Source organism: Heptranchias perlo, chromosome 38, assembly GCF_035084215.1.
Source record: "Heptranchias perlo isolate sHepPer1 chromosome 38, sHepPer1.hap1, whole genome shotgun sequence".
Lineage (NCBI taxonomy): Eukaryota > Metazoa > Chordata > Chondrichthyes > Hexanchiformes > Hexanchidae > Heptranchias > Heptranchias perlo.
In genome coordinates this window covers 21432312-21449173 of record NC_090362.1, presented here as the reverse complement: position 1 = coordinate 21449173, position 16862 = coordinate 21432312, and the positions used below count along the sequence as shown (strand labels likewise).

At 41.4% G+C, this 16862-nt stretch overlaps 1 protein-coding gene across 5 annotated transcripts in view; it reads right to left on the bottom strand.

The window, feature by feature from the left end:
* The window catches only part of ppcdc (phosphopantothenoylcysteine decarboxylase), a 94463-nt gene that overhangs the window by 50107 nt on the left and 27494 nt on the right, over positions 1-16862 (bottom strand). For all 5 annotated transcript variants that reach the window (XM_067973646.1, XM_067973642.1, XM_067973643.1 and 2 more), the window contains one exon: positions 616-784. In XM_067973646.1, coding sequence (XP_067829747.1) covers positions 616-784 — 169 coding nt within the window. The remainder of the gene's footprint in view (positions 1-615; positions 785-16862) is intronic.

Here is a 16862-nt window from a genome sequence, read left to right as displayed (position 1 = left end):
AAAATAAAATTGCTGGACTATAACTTGGTGTTGTAAAATTGTTTACAATTGAAACATATAAGATTGTGAAGGGGCTTGATCGGGTGGATGCGGTAAGGATGTTCCCAAGGATGGGTGAAACTAGAACTACGGGGCATAATCTTAGAATAAGGGGCTGCTCTTTCAAAACTGAGATGAGGAGAAACTTCTTCACTCAGAGGGTGGTAGGTCTGTGGAATTTGCTGCCCCAGGAAGCTGTGGAAGCTACATCATTAAATAAATTTAAAACAGAAATAGACAGTTTCCGAGAAGTAAAGGGAATTAGTGGTTACGGGGAGCGGGCAGGAAATTGGGCATGAATTTAGATTTGAGGTTAGGATCAGATCAGCCATGATCTTATTGAATGGCGGAGCAGGCTCGAGGGGCCGATTGGCCTACTCCTGCTCCTATTTCTTATGTTCTTATGTTCTTATGACCTCCAAAACTCATTGTGTCAGTGTGGAACAGTGTGCTAGCCCATGGCTAACTCTACTTCATAATATTTTGGCAATAATAAAGTGCTTTCATATCCGAGGTTTCACCATGCCAGGGATTATTTTGGCACAAAGCAGAGGAAGGAGGAAAGCATTCTCTTACCTTCGTCACCACACACCAATTTCTTTACAATGCACGGAACTTCAATATAACCAAAGCTCTTCAGCGTTTGGATCTGTGTTGCTGTAATGGGATGCTCCCACATTGCAGTGTTCATGGCTGGGCAGAAGAGCAGCGGCCTCTTACGATCCCAGGCTCGGACAACGCAGGTCTGCAACAGAGAGAAAAAAATAACTAACCTTATGGCCGATTATAGTGCTTACCACGAAGATGACATGAATGGAAGAAAATTACATTCACCCTTGCAAGAAATGACAAAAGCAGGTCCTTGTGTGATGTGCTTATGTTGCGCATCACAACAGAGAACACTGGGGAGGAGCGGTGGATCTTCGCCAATGGCTTAGTGGGTTCAATGAGTCAGTGACGTCAATCTGTTTAATAATGTCCTTGATAGCTGGCTGGACAGTGTTAATTTACAGCAGTCACAGATCATTCAAAGTGTTTGGAACAAACATCCTTTGCACTTGACAAGCCGACCATGGCTGTCCATCGAATGTAATTGAGAAATACAATTTTAATGTCCTTTGTTAAATGCCCCACTATGTTAGTTTACCAGACTGCAAAGTATATTCCCTGCAACCTGCAGAAGCACCTAGCAATAGGTGACTTTAACTTTCTTGCAAACTCAATAAACAACTCAAGACAAACAAAACAAAATGGTCAACTTCCAAACTTCCATCATGAGACATGTCATCTTGCAGCCACCTCAGCTCCAAAGAGACCTGCTCACCTCTCCCAAGGAGCACAGTCACTCCTTGGCCCTTCAGTTTGGGCATTCTTGTGTTCACAATGAAAAGGCAGTTTCCATAAGCAGACCAGGTTTCCGTTGATCCAAAATCAGCACCCTGATAATTACAAGATACAGTATGCCAGAAATCATGTGGGTTGCTCATCACATTCTCCTGTCCCCTTTCAAAGGTGGAAATCCCACACCATCAGACCAATATGTACCAGCTAAAACTAAGCTTTATTTACAGGTTTAATAACACACAAGAGCTGTGAGACAGCAAGATGCAGAGAGTACAATACTTAAAAAATAAATACAACAAAAGTAGAATCAGTTCATAAGGGGATAAAATACCCTTTTTAGATATTTCTTACACAGTTTGAAAAGTAATAGGATTTTTGGATGAAACAATTTTTAATACACCTTCATGATTCGATATTGTTCATGGACGATGCAGATTCCCAGTGAACCCATGCAGTTCAAGTTTCCAGTCAGAACTAAATATATGAGCTGTGATTTATACCATGGTAAAGTTTTCACATACCTTTGAAGTCAATGAACATAACTGGGAGTAACAACACCTTTCACGTCTTATAATGTGGGGTGGATTAATGTCTACTTATTACTGCCTTTGTCCAAACATTTCCTTCAATGGTTCAGTAACCAGAGGAATTAAATTTGTCTATTCCTTGTTGTGTCAATCCAATATGTGAACCATTTCGTATATAGCATGGTAGCAGGTATCCTCACAATCAGCCTGGTGAGCAGCACGACTTATCTTTAGTGACAGAATCTTTAGCCTTCACTGTGGATTCTTTTCCTTAACCTCTCACCTTGCTGCACCTACCTCATTGACTGTCATTGTTTAAACTTCTCCCTATTCTTGCTCGGTGACAATGCTGTCTTGGGCTGTTATGCTACATTAAAGGTGCTATGAAGAAGTGTAGATTGTTGAAGAATAGCGATGGCACAAGAGAGGGTAAGGGAATCAGAGAAGGTGGAAAAATGGATTGAAAATAATTCCAAATACTAAGCATTTAATTCAGTGAATAGTCTCTTATTTTCATCATTATTATTAGACTGATTAAGTAGTGCACAAAATATTCAGGGATTCAGGGTAATACAATTGCCAAAAATTAGCAATCAAAATAATTTATTAAATATCCTTCTTTTTGCACCTTATTCAGCATTGGTCGTAGAATCATAGAATGATACAGCACAGGAGGAGGCCATTCGGCCCATCGTGCCTGTGCCGGCTCTTTGAAAGAGCTATTCCATTAGTCCCACTTCCCTGCCCTTTCCTCACAGCCCTGCAAATTTTTCCACTTCAAGTATTTATCCAATTCCCCTTTGAAAGTTACTATTGAATCTGCTTCCACCGCCCTTTCAGGCAGCGCATTCCAGATCAGAACAACTCGCTGCGTAAAAAGATTTCTCCTCATCTCGCCTCTGGTTCTTTTGCCAATTACCTTAAATCTGTGTCCTCTAGTTACCAACCCTTCTGCCACTGGAAACGGTTTCTCCTTATTTACTCTCTCAAAACCCTTCATGATTTTGAACACCTCTATTAAATCTCCCCTTAACCCTCTCTGCTCTAAAGAGAATAACCCCAGCTTCTCCAGTCTCTTCATGTAACTGAAGTCCTGCATCCCTGGTACCATTCTTGTAAATCTCCTCTACATCCTCTCTAAGGCCTTGACATCCTTCCTAAAGTGAGGTGCCCAGAATTGGATATAATATTCCAGCTGGGGCCTTTCCAGTGATTTATAAAGGTTTAGCACAACTTCCTTGCTTTTGTACTCTATGTCTTTGTTTATAAAGCCTACACTATTCTTCAACAACCTACACTTCTACATTTTTTAAAACCCTTCTCAACTTATCCTGCCACCTAAAAAGATTTGTGTCCGCACACCCCCAGGTCTTCTCTGTTCCTGCACCCCCGCTAAAATTGTACCATTTAATAAAAAGACCATGAAGCTCAGTTTCACAAGTCACCCGTTGATTTGTCCAGGACACAAGCTGGGAAATAGAACAATATGAACTTATTTGACACATATGGAGCTTGGTACGAAACAATTAGCATTCCGCTCTGTCAAAGGATACATTCTTCTGCCATCTCCTTTATTAAACTTCATTCCTCTTAAGTGATTTTTCACAAGCTTTTGTATACTTATAAACTCAGGAGTTCCACTCTGAGAATTAAAGGGAGTTTCAGACCCAAATTCCATCAATTCACTTCAAGACACAGCTGCCATAAAAACTCAACTCCCACTCAAACAAGAATGCCTGTTAATGTATCTCTCCAACGTATGAGCTGTTTCTGACACTACCACTGAGAAGCACTGGGCGATAATCCCAATTCCTGTCAACAAATTACAAATTTAAGACATGAGGGAGTATTTCTAACTTCCCTCCGTGGGCCTCATTTATACTGTTACTGTCAATCTGCAGCTCTCGGTTTAGTGCAATTCCATACCACAACAGCTCATTGTCCTGAATTCAGTGTTCTTACAACTTCAATCATGTCTCACTGACTCTACCACTACATGCAAGCACTTAAACTATTATATAAATGCAGAATTACATTGCCAAAATTTGCTAGTTCCCATAATCTCCAACTAAAAATAAAAGACTACTTAGATCTGGCATTGATTAGACTCCCCAATCAACTGAAAACATTGATATATGCACCAGCTGACAGATGTCTAGCCATTAATTGGGACTGAATCAAAGCTTTCTTTCATTTTTACCTCAAAGGGATTAGCACCTGTAAAGTGCATTAGTTTGGTAGCATTCTCACCTCTGATTGTGGACTCAATCTCCACTCCAGGATTTGAGCAAACAATCTCGGCTGACACTCTGTTGCAGCACATCCCTCAGGTAAGATGAGGCCCAAGCTGTCTGTTTTGATGGTTCAGGTGGACTTTGAAGAACCCATGGCACTATTCAAAAAAGAGCAACGAGTTCTCTTGTTGTCATGCCATAATCACAATCACCATAAACAGATTAACTGGTCATTCATGGCATTGTTATTGTGGGTTCTTGCTGTGTGCAAAATGGCTGGTGTGTTTATCTATAAAATTGTAAACAATTTTACAACACCAAGTTATAGTCCAGCAATTTTATTTTAAATTCACAAGCTTTCGGAGATTTTCTCCTTCCTCAGGTAAATGTTTTCTCCTTCCTCAGGTAAACATTTACCTGAGGAAGGAGAAAATCTCCGAAAGCTTGTGAATTTAAAATAAAATTGCTGGACTATAACTTGGTGTTGTAAAATTGTTTACAATTGTCAACCCCAGTCCATCACCGGCATCTCCACATCATATCTATAAAATAGTCACTGTACTCCAAAATAATTCATTATGTGTGAAGCAATTTGAAATATGAGGTGCCATATTAATGCAAGTATTTATAACTGTAATGTTTTGTTGTATAACCTCTCTAATTAGAACAGAAAGTTACATCTGACTGGCACACCAGCCACTAAAAGAATCCAGGCTTCATCTTGCTCAGTCCAAGCATATTTAATGCTGCGATGGGTCACATCCAATTAAACAGGCAAATATTAACACTATCTAACAGCTCTGATTAAATGAAAGATAGACAGCAGCACTGGCCTACATACTGGCCTAGCTTGGAGTAAATATGCTTTGGTAAAGGGGAAAGTTCAGAGAAGCTTTTCTGGACAAAGTCCTAAATTAAAAGGCCCGGTTATTAGCTTGACAGAGGTACAATTCCAATACAAGCACTGAATTCTCAGACAGGCACCAAGGAAGGGTGCTACTCCTTCCGAGGAGGAAGGAATCATGTACCACATGTCTTGATAAGGCAAAGATGCTAAATAAAAACATACTTGCTGAAAAGTCATCTGAAACTAAGGCCGAACACCAAAAGTCTCAATGAAGCACAGCAACCGTATCAAGATCAGGCATGAAAATGTCTCATATCCTACAAAAACTTGACTCTGAAAAAACTATTATGCCCAAATGTTTAGTTGCTTGGGTTCTTTAAAGCTCCATCTGAAGAATTAACTGTTTCCCTAACTTGCTTGTTTCATCTGTTCCTGTTAATTTGTGTTGTCCTATATATGAATTAAAGTTGATGTTGAATTTGACGGTAAAAATGTTCGTTCCATTGCACTTAGATACCAGCACTTCGCACGAGGCCCACAGTTGTCAATACGTCACGGTTCGGGATTCTGCGGCCATTTTCCCTCAAGGAACAGACCTGTACCATGTGATTTTGGAGAGCTCAATAGTGCTCTCCGTTGCTGGAGGTGAAATGGAGGAGCAAGTTCCAGTGTTTGCACATGCTCAGTGAAACGCAGAGAGTTATACAGCTTGTCAAAAATGCTGCAATCTGATTGGTCAAGCGAAGAATGTGATCCTCTCGCTTCCCCTCCAGATCCCAGCTTCGCTTGAACTGACGCTGGGCTCTTCTCCGCTTCCCATTCCAGGAAGTGCCTGAAGAAAAGTTTGTGGGTTAGTATAAATCTATGGAGCGGCGTGCATGATTGGTTCACCGCTCCGAGCAATTTCTGCCCCAATGTGTTTTGGGCAGGAGCTTGCTTGAAAGGGAGTAGTTTCCCCAGCCAGCCCCATACAGGGTTGGCAATCTGTAGACAGACCAGAGGTGGTATAAATGTGGGATGGGCAGTTGTTCCGCACAGAACCCAAAAAGATGCATAAATCTTCAGCAACGTTTGGACATTCAAGACGACATCTAGCAGATTGTGTTGACAAACTCTTGGTCTCCGTGGGTCAGGGGAGAGAAGCCACACCTATGTATTTGATGCTAATCACATGGTCAATTCAAATGAAACTGCACATATAGGTCAGGACCCATTTACAGTGGGAATTTTAATCAATAATTTGAACTAAGAGGCACAAATTAAGCAACAAATTTTCCATGGGAGGCGTTCTTGCACAATTCAAATCAACAGACAATTTGAATATAGTAACTTCAAGTTAAGAGTAGATTGTGGACAATGTTATCCTAATTTGGCTTTTTACATCAAAGGGAATGGGTAGCTGGAAAACATCATGGAACAACTTCAAACATCCTGTTACTTCACAGCCCAGAAATGCTTTATCAACTGATAGTATTCCATGACCCAAAAGATAGGGCACGTTTAGCCACAAAAATATTTTCAATTTTAACACACAAGGCTTTAGCTATCAGTTTCTGATTTTAATTCCGCCCCGGAGCCAGAGTTCAGATCTATAAGTTATATGCCACACCTCTGCGTTAGGAGTGCTGTGTTGTAGAGACTGTCTTTTAATTCAGATCAATCTAAAGTCTTTACCCAGCACTGAATATGTCAAAGATTCCACAGTGCACTGCAAAATGCAAGAGTATAACTTCAAACTCTGGTCAATAGCTCCACCCAATACAGTCACACATACGCAAGTACAATTCTACCATTTTGTACTCTTGTTAAGAGTATCACCAAATAAATTAATGCTTGTTCAAATGGGATGCAGTGCACAAATCCCACCTCAACAGCTATTTCCTAAGCATATGATGGCATCTCAAAATCATCCTTTCCTTCTAACTCAAAGCTTTAGTAAAGATCTTACTTCAAAGAAAACCATCTCCCTCCACTTCTGTTCCAATGGGCCATGTTTAAAAAATAAAAATTCTGTTAAGGATTTAGGAGGGGAGGACCATTACCTGCAATAAGGCTTTATCTACATTTATACTGTGCATCAACTCTTAGCCTAAAAATCAGGTAATATGAGCTGGAGTTGCATATGGCCAAGCAACCCTCCTCAGTTTCAGTGAATGTGCCCCTTTCAGCCATTAGTACAGAGGAGAGATGCATCTCATTCCAGACCCCGTATCCTCCCATCCCCAACACCTCCCCTTTCAGGCACCTAGTTTCTCTCTCACCATACGTGCTGCTCCAGATCCTAGATGTCTGCTACTCTTCTATCAATTTTCTTGCAAATTCTACCTAGTTTGGATAATTAGGAAAGTATTTGATTATAATAGGGGGTTTGTGCACCCAATTCGCTAACTCCCAGCACCAAAACAGATTCAGCCGCCCGTTATACATCTCTCCTGATTTTCATTTCCATTGAAGTCAATCGAGAGAGGTGTATAACAGGCAGTATTGATATCTTCCATTTTACACTATCACCCAAAGTCAAAATACCACTCCCCTCCCTTCCTCATTCCAGCCTGTTGCCCATAGTCAAACGACGAGTCCACAGTCTGCTTTGTAGCTGCTAAAACCTTCTGGAGCCAGTCACAGTAAGGTCCCAGAGACCATTCAGGCATGATTGACCCCTCCAAATTTTCTCCCCCCCACAGAAAGACGCTACTGACTCCACTTGCCCCCCCACCCATTTGATGGTGAGAGCAGGACTTTAAAGGGTATCCATCCCCACTCTGTGGCATAGGAACATAGGACGATAGGAACAGGAGGAGGCCATTTAGCCCCTCGAGCCTGTTCCGCCATTCAATGAGATCATGGCTGATCTGTGATCGAACTCCATATGCTCGCCTTAACCCCATATCCCCTAATACCTTTGGTTAACAAAAATCTATCAATCTCAGATTTAAAATTAACAATTCAGCCAGCATCAACTGCCGTTTGCGGAAGAGTTTCAAACTTTTACCATCCTTTGTGTGTAGAAGTATTTCCTAACTTCACTCCTGAAAGTCCTGGCTCTAATTTTTAGGCCATGTCCCCTAGTCCTAGACTGCCCAACCAGCGGAAATAGTTTCTCTCTATCCACCCTATCAGTTCCCCTTAATATCTTGAAAACGTCGATCAAATCACCCCTTAATCTTCTAAATTCCAGGGAATAGAACCCCAGTTTGTGTAATCTCTCCTTGTTATTTAACCCTTGGAGTCCAGGTATCATTCTAGTAAATCTGCGCTGCACTCCCTCCAAGGCCAATATATCCTTCGTAAGGTGCAGTGCCCAGAACTGAACACAGTACTCCAGGTGTGGTCTAACCAGGGTTTTGTATAGCTGTAGCATAACTTCTGCCCTCTTGTATTCTAGTCCTCTAGATATAAAGGCCAGCATTCCATTAGCCTTTTTGATTATTTAACAGTGGGCATGCCAACACTTGGCATCACTGCACCTTACACTGTGCTTTTATTATTTGAGATAGTCCCAGCCAAAAGAATTCAAAATTAGCAAGTTGCAAATCAAATGTGGCAGGATACAACAAGTGAAACACTCCTTAGACATATTACCTGACTGAACCGCAGTATATAATCACTGTGGGTTTTCAGGGTAATTAGATTTAGGATATTACTTCAGGTGCAGTCACTTCTCATCTTGTCCACACCCAGTTTGTGAGATAGAAATTGCACAAATTAGCTTTTTCAGATGTTCAAAAGCACATTTTCAATGAAAACAACAGATCAACAGCGGATTCTCTGAGTGTAGTAATGAGTGTGGTAAAGTTACAGAACTATATAAAGCCCAGGCGTATTTATAAATTCATACTGTTCCTGCTGCTCCTACATCACACAAAAAGCTCCATTGCTCGTGATTAATTTGACGTGCCCGTGGGTACCAAGATATGGCTGCAGAGAAAGGGTTAATCCAGCCATAGTAGGTTGCAGTGGCTAACACTGCCCTAAAACCCCCCTCCACACTCCCTCCCCACCTCCTAGATTCACCCATTAAATCAGTTCAACACTGCACAAAACAGGATCTTGATGGGGACGTACAAGATGATATCCGTTATTGTCACCGTTCCTCACATTTGTGCCGTGAAGTGTGAACATATAACTTTTTTTTAATCACAATCATTTGGACTTTCCCAAACAATTGGATTGTCCTTGACCCCAACCCTAACCCAAATATTTCTCAAGCTAAAAATCACTTCCTTTTCTAGTCATCTGGTGTCAGAGAGATAAGGAACGTCCTTCATATTGCACAACTTCCAACTGTAATGTTGGACTTGGCGACAATATCTCAGCACCAGATTTGACCAGTACCACAATGGTCAAAAATACACGTTTCAGAAGATGAACTAAAGCTAATTTTCACATCAATCCTGCTCAAACTGCAACAGCCACCCCAAGGGGACAGAAACATACAATGCAGAAGCCTGCCTATATTGATGTTCTCAATAAGCGTCAATATTTGGACCAAGGCTGTAATGAGGCCTCGAGCCGAGTGGTCTTGGTGGAACTCAAACTGAGCATCGGTGAGCAGGTTATTGGTGAGTAAGTGCCGTTTGATAGCACTGTTGACGACACCTTCCATCACTTTGCCGATGATTGAGAATAGACTGATGGGGTGGTAATTGGCCGGATTTGATTTGTCCTGCTTTTTGTAGACAGGACATACCTGGGCAATTTTTCACATTGTCGGGTAGATGCCAGTGTTGTAGCTGTACTGGAACAGTTTGGCTAAAGGCACGTCTTGTTCTGGAGCACAAGTCTTCAGCACTAAAGCCGGGATGTTGTCGGGGCCCATAGCCTTTGCTGTATCCAGTGCACTCAGCCGTTTCTTGATATCACATGGAGTGAATCGAATTGGCTGAAGACTGGCTTCTGTGATGGTGGGGATATCGAGAGGAGGCCGAGATGGATCATCCACTCGGCACTTCTGGCTGAAGATGGTTGCAAATATTTCAGCCTTGTCTTTTGCACTCACGTGCTGGACTCCGCCATCATTGAGGATGGGGATGTTTACAGAGCCTCCTCCTCCCGTTAGTTGTTTAATTGTCCACCACCATTCATGACTGGATGTAGCAGGACTGCAGAGCTTTGATTTGATCCGTTGGTTGTGGGATCGCTTAGCTCTGTCTATAGCCTGCTGCTTCCGCTGTTTAGCATGCATGTAGTCCTGCATGTCTGTCATTGTAAAAAGTTAAAACGTTCCAGGGAGGTACAACCCTTAACCATAATATTTTCCAAAGATTCTACAAGAAAAACACTTGAATTTATATAGCATCATACTGCATCCTCAGGACATCCTGAAGTGCTTCACAGCCAATGAATTACTTTTTGAAGTAAAGTCAGTGCTGTTTTGTAGGCAGACACAGCAGGGAATTCACAAACAACAACTCCCACAAGCAACAAGTGACTGAATGGCCAGGTGATCAGTTTTTGGAACTAGTTTCTGTGATGGCGCTGGTTTCTAGTTTCTCCTTGCCCTGTTTTTTTTAGTTTTACATTGTAGGTATTAAGAATATAACCGAACGCTATCAATCAATGTGTAGTGCCACTAAGGACGAGTGACAGAGATACACTAACCAAGCGCTATCAGTATCAATATGTATTGCCACTAAGGATGAGTGACAAAGATACACTTCCTGCTTCACATCCTTTCCAAACTGCCAATTTGAAAATAGATTTATAAAGGCAATGAGTCACAGAACTTAGATAAATTGGGCTGTTTTGGAGTATGCCCATATTGTTCAATATTTAATCATATGATAGAATAACAATAGCACCTCCTTGTGGTGTTAGAACTTCTAGATTAAATAGAAAAAAAAGAAAAACTAAAAGAGAGATTTAAAAAAGTGAGTGGAAGGTTACATTTAAAAGTGTGTGTGTGATCTTAAAATGCGAAGGATTCGAAATTGTCACTTCCACACCGCCTGAGGAAGGGGAAAGCCCCCGAAAGCTTGTGGGATTAAAAATAAAATCGTTGGACTATAACTTGGTGTTGTAAAATTGTTTACAATTGTTAACCCCAGTCCATCACCGGCATCTCCACATCATGAATTATACATGGTCAAAGATTAACAGGTACTTGGAACCCAGACAATGTGTATTGGTTGATCATTAGCATTCTATGCAACAATTCCTATAATTTGTCTTCAATCATGGATGATTTAAAGCTCTAACTTCACAGGCCCTTGGAGTGAAAAAGTACTGGAAAATTCTTCCAGTCTTTAATTCTGGTAGGAAATCCAAACTCCACATTATCTGTAAATCACATCGTGAAGGGTTGCCAAGAGACAAGACATCCAAAAATCTTGTGGCTCATCATACTCAAAAGAAATATGTTCTAAAAACCTACTTACGTGCAGATTCTAATTTTATTGTTTTTAAGTATTGTGCTGATTTAGTGTTGCTGCATCATTTTACTTCTGCATACAAATAAATTCTGACTAATGCAACATATGCATTGGTCTGACAATGACAGGAGAGCATGATGGTGTTATGCAGGATCTCCATTGAACAATATACAATTAGGAATTAGTTGTTAAACTGAGCACGCTAACCCATATGACCACAAGTTTCAGATCATAGGAGATTTGATCTGCTTAGCAACAGCATCTTTCTCCCCCAGAGAAAACCAAAGAAAAGGATTGGAGGAATGCCCAAACCTTCAGCAAGTACAAAATTAACCAGCCTCCAACGGAATCATTTGTCGACCCACTTGGTCTAAGGGTTTGTCAAACAGTTCATTGGAGGTCAATTAACTCTATCTTTACAAAAAGTAGTTGGATAAACAACTGCTTCAAACAACATTGAGGCTATAAGGGAATAAAGAAAGACTTGTATTTATAAAGCACTTTGCAGCCAATTTACAGTCAATGTGAACACAGCAAGGTCCCACAAACAACAATGTAATAATGACCAGATAATCTGTTTTAGTGATATTGGTTGAGGGATAAATATTGGCCAGGGCATGGGGAGAATTCCCTTGCTCTTCTTCGAATAGTGCCATGGAATCTTTTACGTCCACCTGAGAGGGCAGACAGGTTTCGGTTTAACGTTTCATCCGAAAGACGGCATCTCCGAAGGTGCAGCACTCCCTCAGTACTGAAGTGTCAGCCTAGATTATGGGTTGAAGCGGGACTTGAACCCACAACCTTCTGACTCAGGGTGCTACCACTGAGCCACAACTGACACTGTAAACTGTAAAGGAAGAAGTAATCGAACACTCCATAAACAAGCATGGTGATCCCTGTGCTGCAGGGATAATGGGAAGTCATGAGTGGAATGCAGTAGTTGATGCTGAGCATTGTAGGGCATAAAGTCAGATTGATAATCTTGCGTTTGCCAGATTCCCTTGTGGGTTGGGAAGAAATTACAGAGATCATTGATCTTCCAGGCAGATTTAGCCAATGGCTAGTCATTTAACTTCAGAAGGTTTGGTTTTACTGTCTCTGAACTAGGCAGTGAAGGGGAGGCTAGAGAGTCAGGCGTCTCGCTCTTGATTACAATTCAGTAAGTCGACAACTGCAGTTGATGTTCGTGACCAAATATTTTAATAGGGTCCGCACTGCAGCAATTCGCCAAGGCTTCTTCGACAGCACCTCCCAAACCCGCGACCTCTACCACCTAGAAGGACAAGGGCAGCAGGCACATGGGAACAACACCACCTGCAAGTTCCCCTCCAAGTCACACATCATCCCGACTTGGAAATATATCGCCATTCCTTCATCGTCGCTGGGTCAAAATCCTGGAACTCCCTTCCTAACAGCACTGTGGGAGAACCTTCACCACACGGACTGCAGCGGTTCAAGAAGGCGGCTCACCACCACCTTCTCAAGGGCAATTAGAGATGGGCAATAAATGCTGGCCTCGCCAGCGACGCCCACATCCCATGAACGAATAAAAAAAAATTAGCGAGTCACTGAAGTGAATGTAACTTCTGGATGAAAAGTACTGAGAAAGCTGCAGTTGTAAATTTACATAGAATATAATGGATGACCTGTGGGCCGGGAGTGTGCTATACAAGGTACATGTAGTTCTGTCGATTCTCCCACGCCGTGTGGGAGTTTCATTGTTTTCCACATGATCTAATAAGAACAAATGGCTCCATCCTAATTCTTCTTGTTTAACTGCTGTATAAATATCCTCATACCTTGCCAGTACTGTTGATCTTGACTCACTGCGTCCAACTGTTTTGCAGCCACGAGCACATATTTAAATGCCCCCACCAAAAGAAAGATTAGTAATGCAACCCATGACCATTTATTAACTCTTTTTCTTCTTTAAAAAGGATCTGTTGTCAGTACGGATGAGCAGGTGTTTAGACATAAGGAACAAGGATATATGCTAAGTGCAAGGATATAGGTCATGTGAGATGTACAAATATATAGGGATAATTTTAAAAAGGTGAATAAAATGAATAATGGATGCAGTAAGAGTGCCTTTTGATGGACTAAAACAAGAGGCTCAGATTACCGCAGAACCTACAACTAGAGTAATCCAAAAACTAATCCCATTGACCTGGGACTAAACTCTTTCAGAGAGTTGGCACAGGCACAATGGACTAAATGCCTCCTTCTGTGCTGTAATTTATTTTCTTCATTTTTCTTTGGATGTGGGCGACACCAGGGACAATATTTATTGCCTACCCTTAGCTGCCCTGAGGACACTCTGAGTCAACCATGTTGGGAACCTGATCTATGGTGATGGATAGGAGTGGGTCGGGAAGAGACAGTGAAGGAAAATTTATTTTCTTGCATTTCCACTGAATACAGGTGGAGCTCGCCCCACAGTGGAGCTCGCCCCACAGTGGAGCTCGCCCCACAGTGGAGCTATCTTCGAGAGGACTACATGGTTGGAAGAGGTGGATCCTTTCTGACTCTCAGCCCTTATGAATTCCCTGAGTTCCTCTGTCACACTTCCTACAATTCAATGACCAGACAGTTTAAAGAGCTTGAAAAGATGCACGTCAGAGTTGTTAGATTTTGAAACATTAGCCACACACTGAAACAAGCTTCAAATCATGGCTGAGGCGTAGCCAACAGCTTGCCAAGGTAATAACTCACACAGCACTGTTCCGAGTACAGTTTTCATATAATGATTAGTGAAAGGTCAGAAGGTTCAAGCCAAAACAGATATATTGAGGAAGAACTACATACATATTTCTTTCCTTATATGTATTGTGTTGGATAAGAAGTACAGCTGGGCTTTATAGCTGCTACTCAGAGGTTCTGATACTCAAAGATATCACTGCCTTGTGAATCCTTAATATGCACGGTGAAATTTTGTAGATCTAGGATAAGTATAACTAAGAATGATGATTAGTTGTGCTAATCCACTGGAGAACAACTTCAAGCATTATTCAAGATACCTTTTGCAGAGCTAATTGGACAAACAAGATCACTTGAGCTACTGCCCTAAAATTCAAATACTGGGACTTGATGGGCCAGCCAGTTCGAGACAGTTCACTAGTCAGGCAATTTTTCAGAACACCATACTTACCGAGGTGGTTAATTATAGCACATGCCTACTGACAGCAAAAGAACTGCAGATACATTTATCACAAGAGCTTGCAGGTAACACCTGTCAGTGTGCACACTGATTGCCTTGGCAACGGGCAGTTGAAAAAACTGTCTGTAATCACCAAGCATTGTTCTGTGAATTATAAATGCGATTTCATTTCGAGGATTTCATTTCCACATCGTTCACCTGAGGAAGGAGGTAACCTCCGAAAGCTTGTGAATTTAAAATAAAATTGCTGGACTATAACTTGGTGTTGTAAAATTGTTTACAATTGTCAACCCCAGTCCATCACCGGCATCTCCACATTATAAAGATTAAGCCTTGGTACCTGGGGAGAGAAGGGATGGGCTGGGGAGGGGGGGAGCCAACTAAATTTAAGTTTCTGTGAAAATTGAACCAAATTAGAAAAGGTTAAATTCACTTGCCAATTAAACTGTACGTGTCTGCAAAACAACATTGCTGATGCAACAGCACCAATGAGATTGTAACAGGGACAATGCTGATGTAGAAAAAAAAAGTAAATGTTGTATTTATACAGCGCCTTTGACGATCTCAGGACATCACATCCCAAAGTGCTTTACAGCCAATGAAGTACATTTTGAAGTGTAGTCACTGTTGTAATGTAGCAAACGCGGCAGCCAATTTGCACACAGCAAGATCCCACAAACAGCAATGTGATCATGACCAGATAATCTGTTTTTAGATGTTGGTTGAGGGATAAATATTGGCCAGGACACCGGGGAAAACTCCATGTTCTTCTTCGAAATAATGCCATGAGATCTTTAACTTCCACCTGAAAGAGCAGAAGGTTCAATGTCTCATCCGAAAGACGGATTTGTAGAGACAAATGTTCGAAATTCTGATATTTAGAGGGCGATTTGCTGTTCATATGAAGATGTCTATACAAAGGGTGTGATTAACTCTTGAAAACAAAGGACTGTTAACTACCAAAAAGGATCTTGAGGATGGTTAAAAATAAGATAAAGTAGAATAACAGACACCTGATGTCTGATGTTATGCTCCAAATACAATAAGTAAGCTGTGGGAACTAGTCGTAACAAGTGGGTTATAAAAGCCTGAAGATCGGGAAAATCGCTATCGTCAGACAAAAGAAACCAGAAGCATTCAAAGAAGCAGCTGAATTCCCAGTCCTTATGGACATAAGTATATGTGAGCATGAATCCATGTTTTGTAATGTAAGCAAACACAGGCAACGTTAGCTAGCAACGATTCACATAATTGAATGAACGTTGAAGATTAATCAAACTCAGTGACTCCATCTGTTCTTGGCCTTGAACTAATTGGGAATCAGATATTCACCAGCTTGACACATCCCGATTAAATATCTGGGCTGCATCAGGTGTCTTATGGATCAGATATCATTTGAACAAATAAATTACCTTTGGCTGCGGGTGTGCAGCTGGCACGGGCTCCCTCTACACCAAAAGCATTATTATTATTTAATTTATGCCTTGGTTTTAATTGGCTGGAATAGAGTTGTTGCACTTAAAACAATTTTGCTCACTATTGGTGGTTTTCCATTGTGACACAAGTAATATTGTATCACAAGCCCAATTACTTTCAATGACATTTGCAGGGCTATGAGGAAAGAGCAAGGGAGTGGGACTAATTGGTAGCTCTTTCAGAGAGCTGGCACAGGCATGATGGGCCGAATGGCCTCCTTCTGTGCTGTATAATTCTATGATTTCAGATGCTTGCACTTGGACAGTTAACCTTCCTTAAAAAAAAAACAATTTTAGTTTGCATATATTTAAGGCAGAGAAGGCCACACCAATTTAGCATTTCATGGAAGTAAGACGACTCAGAGAGCAGGTGCCTGTTCAGAAAGCATGTCCAGGGGCTGATGCAATTGTGTGGACTGTCTGGCACAAACACAATAGTGCCAAAAGGTCCAGGTCCTAAAATTAGACAAGCCCGTTTGCCCAGTTAACTCAAACAGCTTCAGGTAAGTAAGAGTTGCTGAGGGAGTGGCCTCACCTGGCAGAAATCAGTCACTGTAATGTTACAAGTAGTAGAATACATTTTTTAAAAATTGCACTGCTTGGAGATTTCAGCCCGATACATTCAGCACCCCTCTCACCTTTAACCCTACCACCCCTTCCCCAAACAGAAAAATCTTGGACCTCATATTTTTAATTACTAATACTGTTCTAAACCTAATTATTGATTTCTTAAGGTTGTACACTACTGCAGATACATTCATGCTGACTGAAGCCAAGGGCGCATTTACACTGCAAAGGGTTTTTACCTCGCGTCAATGCTACAGTTATGTTAATGTGGCCTGAATCCAGAGTTAGGGACCGACCTAAG